General features: G+C 38.6%; 1 protein-coding gene across 1 annotated transcript in view; it reads left to right on the top strand.

Annotated features, from left to right (window-relative positions):
• Positions 1–7,829: 7,829 nt before the first annotated feature.
• Positions 7,830–24,202, top strand: part of LOC118500947 (vesicle-associated membrane protein 714-like) — a 47,610-nt gene continuing 31,237 nt past the window's right edge. Inside the window, 4 exon segments of the mRNA XM_036027495.1 lie at positions 7,830–7,954; positions 16,889–16,959; positions 20,550–20,650; positions 23,166–23,265. Coding sequence (XP_035883388.1) covers positions 7,877–7,954; positions 16,889–16,959; positions 20,550–20,650; positions 23,166–23,265 — 350 coding nt within the window. The 5' untranslated portion in view covers positions 7,830–7,876.

Genomic DNA, 24,202 nt, shown 5'->3' with positions numbered 1-24,202 from the left:
TGAAGAGCTGCTGAGCACAGGACAAAAGAGGAAAATAGGCCTGTCTGGGCTTGCATGAGTTACAAAAGAACACGAGGCAGATGAGAATGAAAATGGGGAATGACCAGCCTCCTAGCTCCAATTTCCTTACTCTGTAAAAGCTCTGAGTGGCCTTTTAAATTCTTCCCCAGCACAGCTGGAGCCTGCCTGCCTTCCTTCCTTCCTTCCTTCCTTCCTTCCTTCCTTCCTTCCTTCCTTCCTTCCTTCCTTTTTGTCTCTTTATTTTTTTCTTTTTTATTGCAAGCTTTCTTTCAAAGCTGTGCTCTGTCTCCCTCTGCTGGCCCTGACATAGCAAAGCTATGATTAAAACTAACTGGAGTGTGATGCTACTGTGGCCTGCAGTGGCACTTGCCATCTACATATCTTCTCTTAAGATATGTGAGATAAATGAGACTAAGCTAACTCAATCTTATCATTAGAGTTACTGTTTTATTTAATTACTAGACACTGTTTTCTACTATTTCTCTTTCAAATACACCTTGACTCAGTTGTAATATTTCTGCAGAGAAATGTACCCTACATTCCAAACAATCACCTTATAAACTTTTAAACCCAACAATTTGTTAACAAAGAGTTGGTTATATGCAATTAATGGCTAAAACCAAATTGTAAAAACTAAGTGGTGTAAGCTGGTGAATTTTTGGAGACCTCTGAAGAAAATAACACTTAAACTGGATTTTGAAGGATAAAAGAAGAATTAGGAGAATGTGATAAAGATTCTATGGCCAAAAGTTTCCAGTCTGGAATCAGCATAATACAATCTCAAATCAGTGAGGAGACTAACTGGCTTCAGTAGTGATTAATACTTAAATTTGGCTCTACTTTCTAGCAAAGATGGGAATTCAACTTCTTTTTTGTTAGCAACAACATAAGAAAAGGGAGATGGAAAGGAATGGTTAAATAATCTGTTGTACTTCATGCTATGAAATGCAGTCACCTAAGTTGTGTCTACCATGTGTGAAGTGCTGGGTAAAAAAGGTTGGTAATACTGGGCTTCTGCTCTCAGGAAACTTACAAGTTAGAGAAGGGAGCCGATATATAACACATTTCTTAAAAGAGCAAATTTTTAGAAAACTTCTGTAACATGTAACTTAAATGATGGTTTAAATATGTTCACTGGATCTATAGTGAAGCATCTCATACAGGCCAGGCTGTTCTTCCTTAAATGTACATCTTATTGAACAGATTTAATTACATGACAATGTTGATTCATAATAATCTTTTAAGTTTTATTTTATTGATTATGCTATTATAGTTGTCCCAATTATTTTCTCCCATTTATCCCCCCTCCACCCTGCACTCCCCCACCTTCCAGGATTCCTCCCCAACACCTTAGTTCATGTCCATGTGTTGTACATATAAGTTCTTTAGCTTTTCCATTTCCTATACTATTCTTAACCTCTTCCTGTCTATTTTGTACCTACCATTTATGCTTCTTTTTTAAAAAATATATTTTATTGATTATGCTATTATAGTTGTCCCATTCCCTCCCCCCTTTAATCTGCTCCACCCTGCCCATTCCCTCCCACCATCATTCCTTCACTTTGGTTCATATCGATGGGTCTTACATATAAGTTCTTTGGCTTCTACATTTCCTATACTATTCTTAACCTCCCCCTGTCTATTTTCTACCTACCATTTATGTTACTTAGTCTCTGTACCTTTTCCCCCTCTCTCCCTCTCCAACTCCCCTGCTGATAAACCTCCATGTGATCTCCATTTCTGTGATTCTGTTCCTGTTCTAGTTGTTTGCTTAGTTCATTTTTTGTTGTTGTTGTTTGTTTTTGTTTTGGGTTCAGTTTTTAATAACTATCAGTTTGTTGTCACTTTACTGTCCATAGTTTTGATCTTCTTATTTTCCTTAGATAAGTCCCTTTAACATTTCATATAATAAGGGCTTAGTGATGATGAACTCCTTTAACTTGACCTTATCTGGGAAGCACTTTATCTGCCCTTCCACTCTAAATGAGAGCTTTGCTGGATAGAGTAATCTTGGATGTAGGTCCTTGCCTTTCATGACTTTGAATGCTTCTTTGCTGCCTCTTCTTGCCTGTAAATTTTCTTTTGAGAAATCAGCTGATAGTCTTATGGAAACTCCTTTGTAGGTAACTGTCTCCTTTCCTCTTGCTGCTTTTAAGATTCTCTCTTTATGTTTAATCTTAGGTAACTTAATTATGATGTGCCTTGCTGTGTTCCTCCTTGGGTCCAATTTCTTTGGGACTCTCTGGGCTTCCTGGACTTCCTGGAAATCTATTTTCTTCTCCAGATTGGGGAAGATTTTTCCTTCATTATTTGTTCAAATAAGTTTTCAATTTCTTGCTCTTCTTCTTCTCCTTTTGGCACCCCTATGATTCAGGTGTTGGCACATTTAAAGTTGTCCCAGAGGTTCCAAAGCCTTTCCTCAGTTTTTTGAATTCTTGTTTCTTCACTCTGTTCCAGTTGGGTATTTATTTATTCCTTTTGTTCCAGATCATTAATTAGAGTCCTGGTTTCCTTCCTTTCACTGTTGGTTCCCTGTATATTTTCCTTTATTTCACTCTGAATAGGTATAGCTTCCTTCATTTTGCAACAGAACTAAATTCTCCGAGCATCCTGATTACCAACATTTTGAACTCTGCATCAGATAAGTTGTCTATCTCCTTGTCACTTAGCTCTTTTTTTGGAATTTTGATCTGTTATTTCATTTGGGCCATATTTCTCTGTCTCAGTGCATCTGTTAAGTTGTAAGGGGGCGGGGCCTTAGGTATTCGCCAGGGCAGGGCAACCCTCTTTGCTGTGTTGTGGCACTGTCTGTGGGCAAAGGGTCAGAGAAGTAACAATGCTGCTCACTCTGCTCTAGCCTCACTTTCCAACAAACTCTCCTGTGACGCTGGGAATTTCTCCTGCCTTCACAACCCCCACAATATTTTACAGCTAGAGGTTTTGAGTCTTTAGCTTCCCAATGGGTCAGCCCCTCCTTGCCTATGTGGTACACTGCCTTGCCACGTGTCCTCTCCACCCAACCATCTGCCTGTCTCTGCCCCTCCTACCAGTCTGGATGAATGTTTCTTTAACTGCTTGGTTGTTGGAGTTCCATGCAGTTTACTATTCTGGCAGTCCTGGTTGTTTATTTTTTTTAAATTGGTTGTTATCCTTCTTTTGGTTGTACAAGGAAGTGAAGCATTTCTACCTATGCCTCCATCTTGGCTGGAACTCCTTGGATTCATAATGATCTTAACAACCACCCATTATGGAACACTTACTAGGAGCCAGTCATAATACACTTTATGTATGTTAGCTCATTTTATGAATTAGGTTCAGAGGTGAGCCTAAGAAAGAAATTGAGGTTCTGAGATGCCAAGATTGCTCAACTAGAGATAGGCAAAGTCAGCATTCAAGTCAAGGTCTGCTTGACTTCCCACTATACTTCCCTCAGTCATTATCATTTCCATAAATATCATGGCTACCTGAGGCTGCCCTCCACTTGGTTGCTGAGTATAATGGAAAAGCCTAATACAATAGTCAACAGTAGTATCCTACATCATGTGCACAATTAAGCAAAGCACTATGTGCTCTATCCAAAGCTCCTGGCCTCAAGGAATTTGCAATACAATGGAGCAGGAGCTCTATACAAAATAAATATATATAGTTAATGGATTTTATACATGCCCAAAACAGCCAGTTTGAAAACATAACAAGGAACAAAATTTCATTAACAAAGGCAGCCAAAACACCTCCCCCCCCCAAAATTTTAAAATTTGTGAAGCCTTTGTGAAGAAATGTAGAGAGCTTTTACAGGAAGATATAATAAAGAATGACTAGAAAGACAACCTTCATTCCTGGATGGGAAAACTCAATATTCTAAATATATTCATTATCTCCAACTTGTTAAATTTAAAGCAACTTGAACTACAGTTATTGAATCATTGTGATATAAGCACAGAAATAACTCTAAAATCCAACTTACAATGTATAGGGTGTAATTAAGTCTATGGTAAAAGTGACATTCCAAATTAGTGAGGAAAATAGTCAATAAATTGTATGAAACAACTGGCTGTATATTAGGGAAACACAAATTCCTATCTCACAAAAGACAAAAACAAATTCCAGGTGGATTAATGTTTTAAATATTAAAACACACAAAAGTAACAGGAGAAAAATAAGAGAATATTTTATATGAGGCTAGGAAAGGAAGCCTTGACTAAAATGACACTAAGGTCCAATGTCATAAACAAATATTGACATGTTTGACTATGTAAGAAGCAAAAATGTCTGCAAAAAATATACACAAAAGAGAGAAAGGAAGAGAAGAAGAAAGAAGGAAGGAAGAAAAGAAAGAAAGAAAAGCTTCAGAGGAAATACTTAAAAAATATATCATTGTCAAAAAAAACAACATACACATTTAAAACCGAAAAAAAGATTCTAGAAAAATGTGTATGCATGTACTCATTAATTTTATTTTGTATTTATTAATTTTAAATATAAAAATACATAAAAAGGAAAAGGTAAATTAAATTATTGCAGTGGTTATTCTATGGGATGGTAAAAATAGAGAGGCTTCTACAGGGATATTGTTTGAATTTCCACAGTGGTCACACACTACAAAAAAATATATATAAAAAAATCTCCAACCCTGACTGCTGTAGCTCAGTGGGTTAGGCATCATCCTACAAACCAAAAGGTCACTGCTTCATTCCTGGTCAGGACACATGCCTGGGTTGCAGGCCTGGTTTCCTGTTGGGGGTGCACAAGAAGCAACCACACATTGATGTTTCTCTCCCTCTTTTTCTCCCTCCTTTCCTCTGAAAATAAATAAATAAAAATCTTTTTTAAATAACATATATATATTTAGATTTTAAAAAACAACAACAAGTAAAAGAGAACTTTTACTTACTTATAGGAAAATGTCAATACTTAATAAGATACATTCTGAATTAGTGAGTATTTGAAAATTTCCAGCTTGTGGAATATTTGCAAACTCTCTAGTAACCTCAGAAATAGGATGATTCAAAAATTAGTGACTTTCCTTTCTGAAAAGATCACCTCTAAAAAGCAATGACAGTAGATTTGCTAGTCAATGAAAGTAGTCATGAGGCCTGAAATCTTGTTTCAAAAGAAATGAACAGTGAGTGATGAAATGCCCCATTTCTCCTTCCCAGAGATCTAGCTTCTCACCATTCTTTCTGCTTCATCGCCCATGTTTTGACAAACTATCAAGGGAAGGATGGAAATACCTGTGGTGTTTTATATTACCTGCTGTGGTTTTTATTCTCAGTTATCCCATTTCCATAAAAATGAAGAACAAAGAAAATGGAGGATGTAGAGGAAGAACAGAGGAGGAAGAAAGAGCAGGGAAAGAAGAAAAAGATGCTCAACTCTTAATATTTCCAAAACAGATTTTGGAAACTCCCTGAAAAGAGAGTATATGGACAGCAAGAGCCAACATTAATGCTATAAATTGGGAGAAATGCCTAGGGTGACAGAAGGTTCCCTGCTAGACTTGCTGGAGTTTCCATAGGCTGGAGGGAGGCCGAGAGTCAGAAGAAAGCAATCCAACTCATCACATAGTGCCCACTGGAAGGGAAGGAGTGATAGACTATAGTGATGAGAAGATGCCCAGTACATTGGGGATCCAAGAGCTTGCTTCCCGGGTAAAGTGAAGTCTAACCTAAGAGCTGCTCCCAACAGGACCACAGAGTGACGACACAACAGGAGGGCTGGCAGCATGGTATGTTGGCCAGAGAGACCTGGCACAGCCTCTGCAGGTTCCCAAAGCCTCACAATGGTTCAGAAAGTTTTCCTTGCCCCCAACAAGGCCACAAAAGTGGCTGAGAGAGAACCAGAGCACCTGACAGGACCTTGAGGTTCCAAGAAGAGTAAGTGAACTGATGATCAGAGACAGATAAATAACAAACATTAGCAGCTAATGCCACCTTAAAGAGATGAAGGTTGTGAATCAAAAGATCTCCCGCACCACCAAGTTCCCCACATACAGAAATGCCACCCCATATAGAAATAAGGGAAGGGGGAGTTCGTGAGTTAACTGAGGAAACCCAATATTGGCTAGATTAAGCCTCAGATATCTGGTAAAATGGCGCTCTAAGACAGAGTTATGTGATAAATTACATTATATATGGCTATAAGCTTGAATTTGTGGATTGTGCACACAGGATAGTTTTTATGACAAGGTGAAACAGACAAGAAAGGTCCCATATACACCTCTCCAACTATCAGCTGCTCCTTATCCTTAGGACAGCTCATGATTTTATTACCCAGTCACCTTCAGATCCCCTGTTTAATAAACAGAAGGTGCACTGTAATATGGCCAAGTTTGTTCTGTTTATTTTTACTGCAAGCAAAAATATAACAACACATTACCTCGGAATTAACATATTTCATTTTCTCACACATAAGTTATGTAACCAGGGCTTTTAATTCAGTCACCCCCACCTGTACCACAGGCATTATCTCTAAGCTGATAAGACACCTTAGCTCAAGATTTCCTTTATGTGGAAGGATACATGAATTCGACAAGGTATTTTTCTCGAGAGCTACAGTCCACACCAGTTTTGCTGCTTGCTTGTTAAATCCATTTTGACTGTACTGGTTTAATATAAATTCAATTACTACCTGTCTTCATCTGCTGCCAGGCACACCTGAAGGACATTGTTTTTCCTTTTGAGTTATACCATTGGGAGCAAGAAAGCAATTTTCATTAATGTACTTATCACATAAAGATTGCAATTCCTTATCTATATATGCTAAGAATTGTGCATAATTACTTAATTTGAACTTGACAAGTGTCCTCATTTTACAGATTAGGATACCGAGTTTCAGAAAGGTTAAGTTGCACTAAAGGCCCAGAATAAATAGCAATGTCTATATCTGAATACAAGTTTTATCTGATCTCTTTCCACTCTTCCACAACACCTTGCTAATGAAAACACATGTTTATCTTAAGCTTATACATTAAAAAATTCTTGTCAAGAAACTCAAGATCTGGTATAACAGTAGTCATTCTAATCATACTACCCTTCTCATCTCCTGTTCACTCCACCATATGCCTTTCCTCTGCCACCCTCACTTATATCCATTCCCTAAACTCACCTGTCTTCCTTCAAGCCTTAAAGATCTGTCCCTCTGCTTGGACTGTCCTATCTTTCCTTCCCACTTAGAGGATCCCAACCAACCCTCTAAGTCGGACATTGGCTTTGAAAGTTTTGCTCCCTCTCCCAAGGACTAATTGCCTACACTCCAGCTTTTGCAACCTACTTTATCTTTCCATCATAACACACACACATATACAGCACTCAAGATTGGCATTTATCTGCATGTGCCTCTGTAACCACTTCTAGAATACGACGAATTCCTCAAACTGAGGGTCTGAGGCTTAAAACTATGCATACTTGGTAATCTAAGGAAGTTAGCGCATTGTGGGACTTGAACTAATGCTTGTTCAGTTAATTAATGAATTTTCTTTTTAATCAGGGTCTATATTTAACATGCGTTAGATTATGGATGAACTCTATGTACTAGGTGGGCACTGTGAAGTAAACTGGCTCTTAAATAATTTTGAGAATGACCACAAGGAAGAGCTTCACTAACCCAAAGCTAGTTTTCCAGAGACTCTCTGACTGTCCCCCTCCACAGCCCCCTGACTCCCGCCACTCCTCTGCTGCTCCACCAGCGTTTATCACAGGCTTAGCCCAGGCGAGAAACAGCCCCACCTCCCTCCCTGCCAATCAATCGCCCCAGGCACCGCCCCTGTCCCCGAGCCCCGAGCCCAGTCACTGCCCCGAGACTGTCGCAGGCGGTTAGGTCCTTCCTCCGGGACCTTTCCTTCACTGGGCCGCCCACTATGACAATCACCTACAGCTGCATTGCTAACGGCCGAGCGATCCTAGCGGATCTGGCTTTGACAGGCGGCTCCTATCAGGTATTCCTAAGTCATCACCTCTGCCTTCATGTGTTCTGCTTTTGAAAGGTGGTGCTGGCTAGGCTCGCCCCTCCAGAAGCGTCCCTGCCAGTCAGCTGAAATGGGCAATGAGTTGGACCAGAGGCCTGGTCCTGGTACTTGGCGGAGTCAGCTAGGCGGTGAATCCCTGGCTGGAGCCCCTCGCCCTCCAAAACAGCGGAGCCGCCAGCTCGCCACCTAGGGGTTAGAGTTGGTCCTGCATGTGACCCATTTGGCGGTGATTAACAGCCAAATTCAATCCCAGAGACCCCCTTAAGGGTTTTCTCACCCCTGCGAAGAAATGACCAGCAGCTCAACACACACTTATTAAGCATGTGTTAGTTGCGTGATCCCTGAAAGGGTGGGGGATGCAGCCATAAAGAGAAGACAACACCTGGAGTTGTCACTTGATGAGCTCGTCCTTTTATGTCCAAGGACTGTATATAGGTGTCCTACAGTGTTAAATATATTTCAGTGACTGCTCCTATAACACTCAGGATGGGTAGCTGTTTGCTGATCACCGAGGAGGAAATTTTAGGGTGCTCTGCACACGAAAGGGAAGTAGGGCCTTCGTGCAGAGGAAACAGCCGACCTAAAGAACCTCAGAGCTAGCACACAGGGTCCTAGTATAGTATATAGGGGCTAAAGATGAAGTCAGAAAAGCAGGAAGAGGATAGTTAATGAAGCGTCCTATTTTGTTTTCTTATCCTAGAGAAACTGGGAAGCAATTAAATATAAATAAAGGATTAGCATGATCTGATTCATCTTCTGGTAAATTTGGTCCAGTTACAATCCAGAAGGTGGATTGGAGAGAGACCCAGTTAGGGTGGTACTGTTATAGTTTATGTAGAAGATCTAAGGGCCTGAGCTAAGTCAATGACAATACAGATAGAAAGGAGGGGGAAGATCCAAAAACAAGACTTTGTAAAACTAATCCTCGGGAATTTGTGACAGAGTTATGCCTAGGATTATTCTTATTTTTTCCCCCAGTTCTACTGAGATAGAATTGACATATAACATTGTGTAAGTTTAAGGTGTGCAAAGTGATGATTTGGCACTTTTTTCCTTGGGTGTGAAAATAGAAAATACAGATGAACAGGACTGTGGGGGAATCAATGCAGGGGAGGAGAGTATGGTTGAAGACAGGTTGAATTTTGTTGTCTGTTGAAAATAGCAAATCTATTTGTGTATTTATTCTTCTGTCTATTCCCAAAAGCTTTAAGTGATCAAAGTGTTCAATAGGTAGCACTCAGAGGGTCAGGGCTAACAGTCGAATATAGTGGAAGTGGGTAAGATTGCTGGAGAAAAGTGTAGGGAGTGAAAAGAGAGGAGAACCAAAGGCAGAACACTGTTTAAGAACAGAATAGATAGGTGAGTCACCAAATGAGAGCAGTGGTGTCCTGAAAGCCAAAAAAAGAAAATTACATGAATGTTTCATCCCCCAGAGAATTTGAACAAGATCTAAAAGGTGTTTATTGGACTCAAGAGTTATATGATTGGTGACCTTACAGTTAGCAGTTTGTAGAAGTGGTAGAGGCAGAAGCCAGATTGCTTTAAGCCAGGTGAATGGGAGATGAGGAAGTAAGGAGAGTGAAGTTAGATCATTCTTTCAAGAATTTAGAAAGGGAATGAGATACAGTGAAAGTTAGAAGAAGCATGGCCCAGAAAGAGGCCTCATTTTTTAGTACAGAGGAAACTTTTACATGTATGTATGCTAATGGGAAGAGTTTGGAGATATAAGAGAGGAAGGAGCTGTTGATAGAGCAAGACCTGAAGAAGCAAAAAGGAATGGAATCCAATGTGGCAATAGGTATGTGAGCCTTGGATTCAAGGAATGGCCTCTTTCTCTTGGGGAACTGAGGGGTGTGGATATAGACACACAGAACTTGGTCTTTTGGGGGGGGGGGGCTCTCCTCTTTCCCAACCCTTTAAATGCTATTTTCCCCAGAATACCACCTTCAGTCCTCTTTTAACTTGACACATTCGTTCACAACCATGGCACCTTTACTTTGATCACTGTCAAATCCACTTCCAAAGCAATTTGTCTCCATGGTTAGATTGCCTAATAGAAGAACTAAATTAGTTCTTTCCTAACTTATTCCTCCTTGCATTTTTCTAATCTTTCTGAGTAGCTCTACTGAGGCATTCAAGGTGGAAACTGGGAGTCACCTTCAATTTTTCTGTCTTCTTTACCTTTGCATTGGTTTTCTGTCACCAAGTTCTGTTAGTTCTATCTCCTGAGTATGTCTTGAATCCATTTCCTTGTTTCTGAACCATGTCAACAAATAGGCCCTCATTCATGTCACCAAGGGTTACTGAAAGTGCCTCCTAACTGATCTGTCCCAGATTTCAGCCTTATTCCTCTCAAAACCAACCTCCATACTGCTGCTCAAGTGGTTGTTCCTAAAAGCAAATATGATCATGTCACTCCCCTGCTTAAAATCATTTGGTGGCACCTACTTACATACAGAATAAAGCCCATACTACTTAGTCTGGCATTCAAGGCCCTCCCTGGTAGGGCTTTTCAATGATTATCTCCTCTTGTCCCACATATCTTTGTGCTCCAGCTATCCTGACCTTCATACTGTTCTACAGTCTCACCGGCGTCTCCCTCTAATCTCTTCCCTCTCTCCAGAACCCTCTTGTCTCCACTTTTTAAGTGCAGTATACACTCTTCTGCATTTTGAGACTTTTCTCATTTCCTCCTGAAGCCTTCTCTATGCCCAGGCTAATTTACACTCCTTTATCAAACTACTTACCAGGCTGATATAGAGTCTTCTTTTACTAGTCTCTGCTGTCAGACTCCTTCAGAGCAGGGACTGTCTTCCTCTCTGTCTTTATATAGTAGATCCTCAATAAATGTTCAATTAATTAAGAAAGGAGAAAAACAGAAAGTTGAAGGAGTTTACAAGCCCCATGGCCACTCTTTAAGAACCATGCAGGGAGGTGAGGAAGCATAAGGGGATGGAGCAGCATGCATTTGGAGGAAAGGATTAAAGGTTTAGAATGACTGCTGTGTAAAAAGCTGACCAGGGAGAAGAAAAGTGAAGACAAGATGTTTTGTTTGTTTTTTTTTAAGTTTTGAAAGTGCTGTATTTCTTTTTTACAAATATACTTTATTGATTATGCTATTACAGTTGTCCCATTTCCCCCCTTCACTCCCCTTCGCCCCGCACACCCCCTCCCACCCACATCCCCCCTTTAGTTCATGTCCATGTGTCATACTTATAAGTCTTTAGCTTCTACATTTCCCATATTCTATACTATTCTTGCCCTCCCCCTGTGTATTTTCTATCTACCATCTATGCTACTTATTCTCTGTACCTTTTTCCCCTCTCTCCCCCTCCCACTCCCCTATTGCTAACCCTCCATGTGATCTCTATTTCTGTGCTTCTGTTCCTGTTCAACTGTTTGCTTAGTTTGTTTTTGTTTTTGTTTTAGGTGTGTTTGTTAATAATTGTGAGTTTGCTTTCCATTTTACTATAAATGTCTTTTATCTTCTTTTTCTTAGATAAGTCCCTTTAATGTTTCATATAATAAGGACTTGGTGATGATGAACTCCTTTAACTTGACCTTATCTGGGAAGCACTTTCTCTGCCCTTCCATTCTAAATGAAAGCTTTGCTGGATAGAGCAATCTTGGATGTAGGTCCTTACCTTTCATGACTTGGAATACTTCTTTCCAACCCCTTCTTGCCTGCAAGGTCTCTTCTGAGAAATCAGCTGACAGTCTGATGGAAACTCCTTTGTAGGTAACTGTCTCCTTATCTCTTGCTCCTTCTAGGATTCTCTCCTTCATTTTAATCTTGGCTAATGTAATTATGATGTGCCTTGGTGTGTTCCTCCTTGGGTCTCTGCTTGGGACTCTCTGAGCTTCCTGGACTTCCTGGAAGTCTATTTCCTTTGCCAGATTGGGGAAATTCTCATTTATTATTTGTTCAAATAAGTTTTCCACTTGTTGCTCTTCCTCTTCTCCTTCTGGCACCCCTATGATACAGGTGTTGGAATGTTTAAAGATGTCCTGGAGGTTCCTAAGCCTCTCCTCATTTTTTTTTTGAATTCTTGTTTTTTCATTCTTTTCTTTTTGGATGTCTCTTTCTTCCTTCTGGTCCGCACTGTTGATTTCAGTCCCAGTTTCTTTCCCATCACTATTGGTTCCCTGTGCATTTTCCTTTATTTCACTTATCATAGCCTTCATTTTTCCATCTAATTTGCAACCAAATTCAACCAATTCTGTGAGCATCCTGATTACCAGTGCTCTAAAGTGTGCATCTGACAGGTTGACTGTCTCTTCATTGCTTAGTCATATTTTTTCTGGAGTTTTGATCTGTTCTTTCATGTGGGCCATCTTTCTTTGTCTTGACGCACTTGTTATGTAGTGAGGGGCAGAGCCTCAGGTGTCCTCCAGGGTGGGGCAACCCACGTGGCTGGGTTGTGACTCTGTATGTGGGGCAGGGGTCCAAGAGAGAACAACGGCACTTGCTCTGCTCTCTGCCAGATTTCAGTCATTTCCCCCACATCCCCTAAGCAAACTGGGCCCTTCTGATGATGATTTCCAGATGGGTGGGCTTGTGTAGGTTCTAGGACCCTGTGGGTCTATCCAGTGAATTCTCCTGTGAGGCTGGGAGTTTCTCCTGCTGCCTCCTCAACCCCCACAAGTGTTTCAATCAGTGGTTTTAAGCTTTATTTCCCCCTCACTGGGTCCCTGGGTTGCGAGGTTTGTCTCGTTCCCCAGTTTCACCTGGTTTATCTGCCACAAATGTAGAACTGCCCATCCACCAGCTGCCTTGTGCACCAGGCCCCTCCACTATTGCCACCTCAATGGGTCCACTTGCTGCCTCCTTGTGCACTGGGATCAACCAGCTGCCACTTTGCCTCGAGCACTCCTGCCCGGCCACCCAACTCCGCCCCTCCTACTGGTCTGGATGAATGTTTCTTCTTTAACTCCTTAGTTATCAGACTTCCATACAGTTCAATTTTCTGTCATTACTAGTTGTGTTTTTGTTTCTAAATTTTTGTTGTCCATATTTTGGTTGTGCAAGGAGACATAGTGTGTCTACCTACACCTCCATCTTGGCTGGAAGTCCTTGGCAAGGTGTTCTAAAGGAGAGTTCTACCATGTATTTTCTCAGTGATAAATATTAATGTCACAAATATGTTATACTCATTAGAAAAGTATTAGTACCTACCAAAGCTTAATCATGAGATCAAATCAATTGCAATTATAAGGTCCTAAAGCTGGATGGGATCCTAGAGATCATTTTGTCCAATTCCTTTACTCTTCACACAAAGAAACAGACCCAGACAAGTCCCTTTCTTAAGTTCTTTTTTTTTCTTCATGTATTTTTTAAATATATTTTATTGATTATGCTATTACAGTTGTCCCATTTCCCCCCTTCTCTCCCCTCCACCCTGTACCCCCCACCCACATTTCCCCCTTTAGTTCATGTCCATGTGTCATACTTATGAGTTCTTTAGTTTCTACATTTCCAGTACTATTCTTGCCCTCCCCCTATCTATTTGCAACCTACATTCTATGCTACTTATTCTCTATACCTTTTCCCCCTCTCTCCTCCTCCCACCCGCTGCTGATAACCCTCCATGTGCCCTCCATTTCTGTGGTTCTGTTCCTGTTCTAATTGTTTACTTAGTTTCTTTTGGTTTTGCTTTAGGTGTGGTTGTTAATATGTGTGAGTTTACTGTCCTTTTACTATACATGTCTTTTCTTTATCTTCTTTTCTTAGATAAGTCCCTTTAGCATTTCATAAAATAAGGGCTTGGTGATGATGAACTCCTTTAACTTGACCTTATCTGAGAAGCACTTTATCTGCCCTTCCATTCTAAATGAGAGCTTTGCTGGATAGAGCAATCTGGGATGTAGGTCCTTGTCTTTCATGACTTGGAATATTTCTTTCCAGCCCCTTCTTGCCTGTAAGGTCTCTTCTGAGAAATCAGCTGACAGTCTGATGGAAACTCCTTTGTAGGTTACTGTCCCCTTACCTCTTGCTGCTTCTAGGATTCTCTCCTTCGTTTTTACCTTGGCTAATGTAATTATGATGTGCCTTGGTGTGTTTCTTCTTGGGTCCAACTTCTTTGGGACTCTCTGAGCTTCTTGGATTTCTTGGAACACTGTTCCCTTTGCCAGATTGGGGAAGTTCTCCTTTATTATTTGTTCAAATATGTGCTCAATCTGTTGCTTTTCCCCTTCCGATTCTGGTACCCCTATAATTCGGATATTGGAACGTTTAAAGGTGTCTTGGATGCTCTTAATCTTTTCCTCAATTTTTCAAATTCTTATTTCATCATGCTTTCCTGCTTGGTTGATTCTATCTTCCTTCTGGTCCACTGTATTGTTTTGAGACTCAGATTCCTTCCTTTCACTACTGGCTCTCCTCCGCGTGTCTTCCTGCATCTGTTTTATGGTAATCTGCATTCTTTCATCTAAATTTCGTCCAAAATCAACCAGTTCCGTGAGCTTTCTGATCACCAGTGTTTTGAACTGTGCATCTGATAGATTGGCTAATTCTTTGTCGCTCAAAAGGATGAGTCCTGGGGGACTGATCTGCTCTGTTGAAAACATATTTTTTTTTTCCCCTGTCTCTCCTTTTTTTTTCGGTCTGGTTGCTCTTGTTACGGTGGGGGGCGGAGCCTTAGGTGCTCCCCGGGGCTGGGCACCCCAGTCGCTAGATTGTGACGTTATATGTGGGGGTGGGGCGGGAGCAGGACAGGAGAAAACAATGGTGGTAGTTCCATTCCCCTGGACTCAGACCCTTGTCTGGGCTTCTGGGCCGCGAGTTCTGCCCTGGTCCACAATCGCTACCCCTCTGGGTCTGCCAGCCGCAGTTTGCGTACTCAGGGATCACCGCTGCCTTCTTGCGCCCCCGGATGGCTTTTGCACCGATTTCGCGCCAAACCTTCCCCCAACCTCCGCGCGACCTCCGCACGCCGCTGACCCGAGCCAGCCCCGCGCCCACCGGGCTCGTCTTCTCCTACCAGTCCGGATGAACGCGTCTACTTCAACTTCTTGGCTGCCCGACTTCCATTCAGATAAATCCTCTGCCGGATCTGGGTGTTATTCTGACAGTAAATTATTGTTGTAAATTATTGGTTGTCTAATCTTGGTTGTATGAGGAGGTACGGTGCATCCACCTATTCCTCCATCTTGCCGGAAGTCCTTCGCTTTCTTAAGTTCTATACCACTTTAATTCCAAAAACAGAACTAGAGCCCAGTTTGTCATTCCTCTACTGCCTCGTGTTGCCATTTGCCTTGTATCAAATTTTACTATTATTTTATTGATTATATACTCTAAATGAGACACCTGGGGAAAACTAGGAAATTATGTTCCACTAATGATAATAAGTAACTGAAAGTTTATATATTTCCTTAATTTTTTTGTGTTCCTTAAGAAATCCTTTCCTAGAGAATACCACCTGGCTTTCTCAGGCAATGCCAAGAATTTCAAGCTTTTACTCTCTAACACATTAACATAAGATTTAACTTCCCCCAAAGTTTTTATTTCAAGTGTCATTTTGTGAAAGTGGAAAAGTTAATTAAGAATGTAGCTATTCAAGTTTTCTTAGGTAACTTTCAGGTTCCTTTCACACATCTAAAGAAAAATAATGGGATTTGATGCAGTTAACTATATTTAAGGTATTCTGGATTGTTAACAGGTTATAAATTTTAATCAAAGGATGAGCCCTACAAAAAAAACATGTATAAGAGATTTGAGCAATTATTTGTTTCATAGAAAGAGATTAGTGAATAATAGTGAATGAAATTTGTATCTTAAAAAAGACTTAAGGTATTCATAGAATAAAGGCTGAATACTTTTAATTCATTAATGTTTTTATTTATAGTTTCAGTGGCCACAAGTCACTAAAAAGATATTTAGTTAGATGGTGCTTCCCCTCCTTGAAGCCATATATAAGATGTGACTGGAAAAATAAGACTGATTATCTAGTACAACCCATATTTGTGTGCATGTGCACACACACAAACAGAGTGTATGTGTACTATAAGGTCTATATAGAAGGTATTCAGCCATGTTATGTTAAAAACAGAGACATTTATTGAAGAAGATGCAAGACACAAGAAACACTGTACATAGGACAATGATGCCTCCGTCCCCTTCAAGTAGGCATCTTGGGACCTCACACAGTTCTCCCAATTGCCATCAGCTGCCCCATCGGATTTTCCTGAGTCTCATCAATAGTCTGAAAGCTCTTCCTTCAAAAGATGATTTTAGTTTTGGAAAAGCAAGAAGTTACAGGATGCCAAATCTGAGCTGTAAGGGTACTGAGTCACCTGGGTGATTTGATGTTTGGACAAAAAACTCTCCACAAGACATGATACATGAGCAGGCGAGTTGTCCTGATGAAGCTGCCAGTCACCCACTGCCCACAGCTGTGGCCTTCTGGATCATATGAATAGTTTCCATGGAGGAATGTTCAAGTTTAAAGCAAAATCTGATGCAGATTTGTTGCTCTACTTAGTCACTTTGACTGTGATGGCCACACAGTACATATGCTCACTCAATGGTGTCTGCCTCCTCCACTGACCAGTAGTGAAGTTGTCATGGTTCACGCATGCACATTCCAGCCCACTCTCCTTTGATGTCAGGTTATGTTGATGTCCTGCAAACTGTTCTCATTATATTAACAATGGCTGAACTTTTTCTAGACAGGCGTCATATCCATGTAATTTTAATATTTTCCTTCAGATTTACATGACTGAATATTCGTATGAGTATTTCACAATAACTTGCCTCTTACCATGAATTATAAATAACCACTCATAAGTTCTCCTAGTAAATAGTAGTCCCTGAATAAACTGATCAGAACATAAGTAAATTTAGGAGAGGAATAATGAAAAGTACTTCAATCTTCTATAAAGTAAATGCTGACAATTTATTTTTAGGAAACAGCAGCAACAGTGCTTAGACTAGTGCTACTTAAAGCTGAACCAAAGACCACAATTCAAATGGGAAGGTAAGGTACATTCTAATAAAACTCTACTTTTTAACAATCATCAGCTAATAATTCCAATGATAATGACATGATGACAAAATATATTAGTTGCACATACTCTTGATTTAACCTTTAGTAAGGAGAACATCTAACAGAGAGGACCCCCAAAAAACCCAGAATTATCTTCTGGAGGGTGGGCCCCTTGTAGCATAGGTTTCCCCCACTAGGTGAGTGTTCTAGGAACCCCCTGTATCAGTGTACCAGCTGGTGGTGTTGTGGGAGGTTGCATTCAGGTTCAGTGAATTTTTTTTTTGAAGACTCAACGCTTTGCCCATATCATGATGGGTGATTTACAAGCATACCTGCCCACACCCTGCTAAGTGTTCAATAGTTTTTGACCAAAAAACAGCTTGACCCTTGGCACCACCCTCCCCATTCACTTGCTATTGCCCTGAGAGACTTTTTTTTTGTTTTCCCTGATGAAAAATTCCTCAAAGGGAAATTTTTGCCAGTGTGGAAGAGGTGAAACAAAAAAAACAGCAGAAGCACTAAAAGCCATCAAAATCGACAAGTTCAAAAATTGTTTTGAGCAGTGGAAAAAAGTCTCAATAGGTGTATTGCATCAAATGGAGATTATTTTGAATGTGACTTTGAAGGTGACTGAAGGTGACTTTGAAGTTTAAACATGTAAGAATATGAAATTTTTTATAAATAAATTTAATTTTGGGGGGTCCCCCCCGTATATACCTTGTAAAAGTATGAAATCATGAATGTGAATGATAAACACCAAATTCAAGAAAATGCTAACATCTGCAAAGTGAAGGGAAAAGAATGAAATTGAGGAAGGGTATATAGGGGACAATAACTATATCTGTAACATTTTAACTAAATTGATGGGCCTACAAGTGTTCCTGTTCTTATTCTCTATACTTTTTTGATATACCCTATATTTTATTAATTAAAAAAGGCAATTTCCACTTGAAAATATCTTCAGTAAGACCACTAAAAAAATACAATAAAACAAAAACTAAACCAAGTTTATAGATATAGAGAACAGATTAGTGGTCGTCAGATGTATGGGTTGGTAGGGGGTGGGGTGGAGAAATGGGTAAAAGGGGTCAAAAGATTTTTTAATATAAGAAAAAGCGAATATCAAGTAAATATATTGCTTTATGAAGTTTTATAAGTCACCTCCCCTACCAAGTACAATTGCCACCTGAGCCAAAAAAAATAGAATACTACTTACTACCCCCAAAACACCCACCGTATGTCTTATCCATTCGCAGCTTTCTCCACCTTCCCCAGATCAAACACCATTCCAACTTCTATAGCAGTCACTTACTCACTCCATTGCCTCAGCAGCAAAATATATATCTCATATATTAGAGCCTAGTACTGCCCATTTGTTATTTGGTGTTATTTAAATATCTTTAATCCACATATTCTCCCTCCATGCCTGTCCTTCCCTTACAATTTATTGTTGAGGAACCTATAGAGTTACCCACAGTCTAAGTTTGCTGATTGCATAATGAAAATGCAGTTCATTGTGTTCCAAACAGCTGGATCAAGAGGCTTGATCCTTTTGGCAAGACTATAGGAGTTTTTTCATCAGATGGTACATAATGTCTGCATATACCTCCTTTTGACATGCTATCAGCCCTTGATATTCATTGCCTATACCCTAGAGCCATTACTTTATTGGGACTTGCAAAATGGTGATATTCTAGCTTTGTTCCCACTTATTAGCAGGATGATTTTTTTTAAAAAAACATTTTCCTCATCTACAGTATGCTCACCTACATAGTATCGTACATTCTAATTTGAATCTTTTGAGGACCTCTTCCCTGAACTCCAAACTCATATATCCAGCTGCCCATTCCACATGTCTGTTGAATGTCTGATAGGCATCTCAAACTTAGGTCTAAAACCAACCCTCCTCCTGCAGTCTTCCACACATCAACTTTCCAGTTCTTCAGGCTTGAAACCTTTATGATCCTTGACTTTTCTCTCTTTTACGACCAAATCCAACTCTTCAGCAAATCCTGTTGCCTTTACCTTCCAAATATATCCAGAATCTGACAATTTCCACCAATACCATAGGAACCCATTACCGTCATTTCTTGCTTGGGTTACTCATTATAAGTTAGCTTCATTTTTTTGTTGTTGTTGTTTTGTTTTTTACTTTGAAGATTGTATTCAAAATTTAATTTAATAACATTTTCTAATTATGCAAAGTTATATGGTTCCAAAGTCAAATCTACAAGACACATTCCTTTAAGAAGTCTAATTTTCATTCCTTTGCTATCCATACTGCATTCCCTCTACCCCTTATATAGGTTATCATTTTGGTAGGCTTTAGTTTATCATTTTCTTTCCTTTTTCTATAAGAGACACACATATATATTTGTACTTCCCTTGGTAATATATGAGAATGATAGATAAATAGTTGTACATCATACATACTCTCTCTCCTTTGCTTTTGTCAGTTAACAATATACCCTAGACATCAAATATTCATGTTTTTAACATTTAAAGATGGTTTTTGAATGTTACTAATAACATACTTAGCAAAATTTAAAATATCTCCTTTCATATCCATCATCAATTTACTTCAGATCACATATATAACTTTGATAGGGATGGTAGAATTAGCAACTTTTTCAGCAAAGACTTCTCCCAGCTTAGAAATAAAAATATTTTCCAAGTGGGGATTTTGTGTATTAGTCAATATCATCATTAAAAATACTTATAGTATATTGTATTCACGATACCTTATGAAGGTATTTATATTGAAATAATATAATTTTCTGCCTCTAGGTTAAATTTTCTGTGTGTTTCTGAGTTTCTCATTCTCATGTATATCCACGTTAGCACTTGACCAGGTCTGTTATCTGTTAACTATTTGGAAAAAAAGTGTTCAAAACAACTAAATTAAAGCCTAGGCAGCAATCAACTATTTTGTTGCCATTTCCCCTAAAGTTTCTGGATTGTCAGGCAATAAAAATGTAGGCACTTTCCAAGAGTCCTTCTAGCCTCTTAATATGTGACTCTGAGAAGTCACAAAAGGTCTAGAAATGGAGTGGTCAGGATAAGGTACACTTAGCATACTAGAGGGAAGTTTAATTCCTCTTCCTCAACTTGTCATATTCCCCAATATATTTGGTATGTATTGTCAGTTTACAAACATTTAAATTCTAATCTATCGTGATAGAAAGCCAAGAAGTGCCAAATTGCATATGTCTACCTAAAATATAGGGACAGTAAAAATCAGTGAACACAGAATTTTCTATATGATCAGAATCTTGATTCAAGTGTGGAATATGATTATATTTGATTTGAGTTTTAGAGTTTTCTATATCTATATGATATTATGAGTTTTCTCTTATCATAATTTATTACTTGTAATTTATTTTAAATACTATTCAAATTTTCTATTTTATTTAACACAATTTAAGTTTCAAATATATGAAAAACATTCTAATTATTCTGATTATAAAATTAACTATATAGCTTTTATACTGTTAATGAGAGCTTGAAGACAAAATTAAATTTGCTGCATAGGTACTTAATTTCTTAATATTATCATGTAAATGAATGTATTCTTTTCAAAGCTTTGTCTATCATAGTCTCTTTATTGATGGAATCATTTACCTATGTGCCTCAGACAATGCATTGGATAGTGTAACACCATCTGCATTTCTTAAAAGTGTAAGTAATTTCTTATATTACTTTAAGACCTTTTCAGTATCTGAAATTATGAAGTCTCTATTTTATTTATTAGTGATAATGTCACTAAACAAAAAGATCATTCATCTGTCTATAAAGCATAGCCATTAATGACCTTCAAGATTCATACACTCATCCCTCATTTGTCTCCTGCTTCCATACTTTCCCCCAACTCTGAAGCAAGATCTGTAAAGACAATACACCCAGACCTATTAGAATCTCTCTGTATATCTTATTTCTTCTTTCAAAGTAAGAAAGAAATGAAGCTTTACTAATATTTAAAATATTTTCTTTAAAAACGTTTTTAAATAAAGACCTATTTATTCATTTCTGGAGAAAAGGGAAGGGAGGGAGGAAGAGAGGGAGAAAAACATCAGTCGTTGTGGGAATGGGCCTGGCTCACACCCAAGCATGTGCCCTGACTGGGAATCGAACCAGTGACCTTTCAGTTTGCCAGCCAATGTTCAACCCATGGGAGCACACCAGCCAGGGCTTAAAATACTTTCTCAATAGTATATGTATTTAATTACAAATAATTATACATAACACTTCTGGAAGAAAACATTAATTAATTATGAGTTAAATGAAAGAATTTTGTAAATCAAGACAAACTATCTTTAGGGAAAGTTTTCCCTGAAAATTAACAGCAAATATAAAATATGGTAAAAAGAGGACTTATGTATACGAGGTCTGATCCAGAAAAAGTCCAGCCATTGTTAATATAATGAGAACAGTTTGCAGGACATCAACATAACCTGACATCAAAGGAGAGTGGGCTGGAATGTGCATGTGTGAACCATGACAACTTCACTACTGGTCAGTGAGGAGGCAGACACCATTGAGTGAGCATATGTACTGTGTGGCCATCACAGTCAAAGTGACTAAGTAGAGCAACAAATCTGGCATCAGATTTTGCTTTAAACTTGAACATTCCTCCATGGAAACTATTCATATGATCCAGAAGGCCACAGCTGTGGGCAGTGGGTGACTGGCAGCTTCATCAGGACAACTCGCCTGCTCATGTATCATGTCCTTGTGGAGAGTTTTTTGTCCAAACATCAAATCACCCAGGTGACTCAGTACCCTTACAGCTCAGATTTGGCATCCTGTAACTTCTTGCTTTTCCCAAAACTAAAATCATCTTTGAAGGGAAGAGCTTTCAGACTATTGATGAGACTCAGGAAAATCCAAATGGGGCAGCTGATGGCAATTGGGAGAACTGTGTGAGGTCCCAAGATGCCTACTTGAAGGGGACGGAGGCATCATTGTCCTATGTACAGTTTTTCTTGTGTCTTGTATCTTCTTCAATAAATGTCTCTGTTTTTAACATAACATGGCTGAACACCTTCTGGACAGGCCTCATATGTACTTATGTAGATACGTAAGACTTCATAAATTTCTTAAAGGGTTATCAACCTTCTCAATAGCTATCACCTGTTGCTCACTATCACCCAGCGTTGATCTCCAACTAGAATAAGACTTTGTGTAAGTCAGCCTCAGTAACATACAAGGGCTAAACCATTGTTCTGGTGACTTTATGGTCCCCATAGTATGTTTTTTTAATTTTTGAAGTAAATATTACTAATATTCCATTTTATTTTTAAATATGTGATTCAGGATCAATATTTTAATAAAATACTAATGGAAAAATCAGTCAGCTATAAAATAATTACTAAATGTTATTCTTCAGTCAATTCACATTCATGAATCGTACATATATTTTATTTGTGTTGTGTACCAACTTACTTTAACATAGCTCAAACTATAACTATATTCAGAATCAAAAGTTATTAGGCCTAATAACTATTGTCACTCTACAGTGAGTGACAGTTATGCCTAGACAATTCTTAGAGTTGATGCTAAACACTATCAGCCATTTAATTGACTATAATTTTTTTCTCTATTCTATTATGACAAAACATCCCAATTTTACTGCCTTTCCACAATCAGATGACACAAGATTGCTAATATAATTTTTACCACTACCTCTGGGGAATACAACACTTAGTACAAACTGTCAGAATTTTTTCTTGAAATCTTGCAATGTCTTATAATAATTCTACGGGTTTGAAAGATGGTATCATGACATATAGCTGGGATTGTTTTATTGTCATTGAATGGCTTTTGAGGGTAGGAGCAGGAAAGGAAAATAAGTGCTTATTTGGAAAATATCATAGACTCCCATGTTCCCTTGTTGCCAGAGGTGAATATCTCCTCTTTCTGGTCAAGTCCTCAGATAAACCAAAGAATTAAGGAAGCATATGTGATCTCACAGTAATGAGGTTGTAACATATACTACAGCAGTGGAGAAGGTTGGACAACAGTTTCATAATACTGCATCTTTAAATAGAAAGGACATTCTGCCACCAAAAATCTTGAAATGTCCTGGTTTGCTTTTATTTCAGGTCCCTGCCAGACTTGGCTTTGAATAAACATTAACTTGTAATTACCCATTCAAAATTATTTATATAGTTTAAATATTTCCATTTTCACTTCCCCAGGTTAGCGATATTTTCTGAGAAATCCTTTGATGTCACAAGAACATTTTTCTCCTTCAAATGCAGTTGCTGCCGATTTTCAGCAAGTATTAGGGAAGGATATGTATATGTGATTCCAACTGTATTCTAAACATCATTAGCATTGTAGCTGTCAAATCAGTTTGGACTTTTGGGTTAAGAGGTATAAGATGAATGAGAACTGAGACTTCTATCTTCGTATCATAAGTAATGATATCCATGATATACTGATAAGTTAATAAAGCAACTAAAGTATGTATGGTATACTATTACTTATTTACATATGTAATCTTTTAAGGAAGAGGGAATAAGTGCAAATATATGTATTTGTTTGCTTATAGTAATAAAAAATAAAGGGGGCTGAAAGGGGTACAAGGAAAGATAAACCAAAACCATTCTAATGGTTGCCATATGGTAAGGATGGGAGGATAGGAAAAGAAACTAGACCTCTTTGAATGAAACTTGCTTTACAAATTTGACTTTGTAACCATGTATATATATTACACTAATTAAAAATACTATTAAAGTAATATTTAAAAGGTATCTCCTATTAAATGAAGTAAGACAGCCACAAGAGGACAAAAATGTGATTCCACTTATATAAGCTAACCTAGAGTAGGTCAGATTTATATAGACAGGCAAGTAGAATGATGACTGCCAGAGCCTGGAAGGAGGAGAGGAAGAAGAGTTATTATTTAATGGGTACCAAGTTACAGTTAGGGAAAATGAAAATTTCTGGAGGTAGTTGGTGATGGATAATTGTATAACAATGTAGATATAGTTGATACCACTGAACTATATAGTACAAAAAAATTACTGAAATCAGAAATTTTATGTTATGTATATTTTACTATAATAAAAAATGTTTAATTTTAAAAAGTAATATCTAAAACTCAAAAGCAAAAAATAATATAATAATAATCCTCTGGTCAAGATGGAGGTATAAGTAGACATGCTTTGTCTCCTTGTGCAACCATAGAAGAATTACAACCATATCTCAAGCTAACAGCACTCTGAATCAT

This window comes from Phyllostomus discolor, chromosome 1, assembly GCF_004126475.2.
Source record: "Phyllostomus discolor isolate MPI-MPIP mPhyDis1 chromosome 1, mPhyDis1.pri.v3, whole genome shotgun sequence".
In the NCBI taxonomy this organism is placed as follows: domain Eukaryota; kingdom Metazoa; phylum Chordata; class Mammalia; order Chiroptera; family Phyllostomidae; genus Phyllostomus; species Phyllostomus discolor.
Note: the sequence above shows the minus strand (reverse complement) of the source record. Positions and strands in the feature narration are given on the sequence as shown.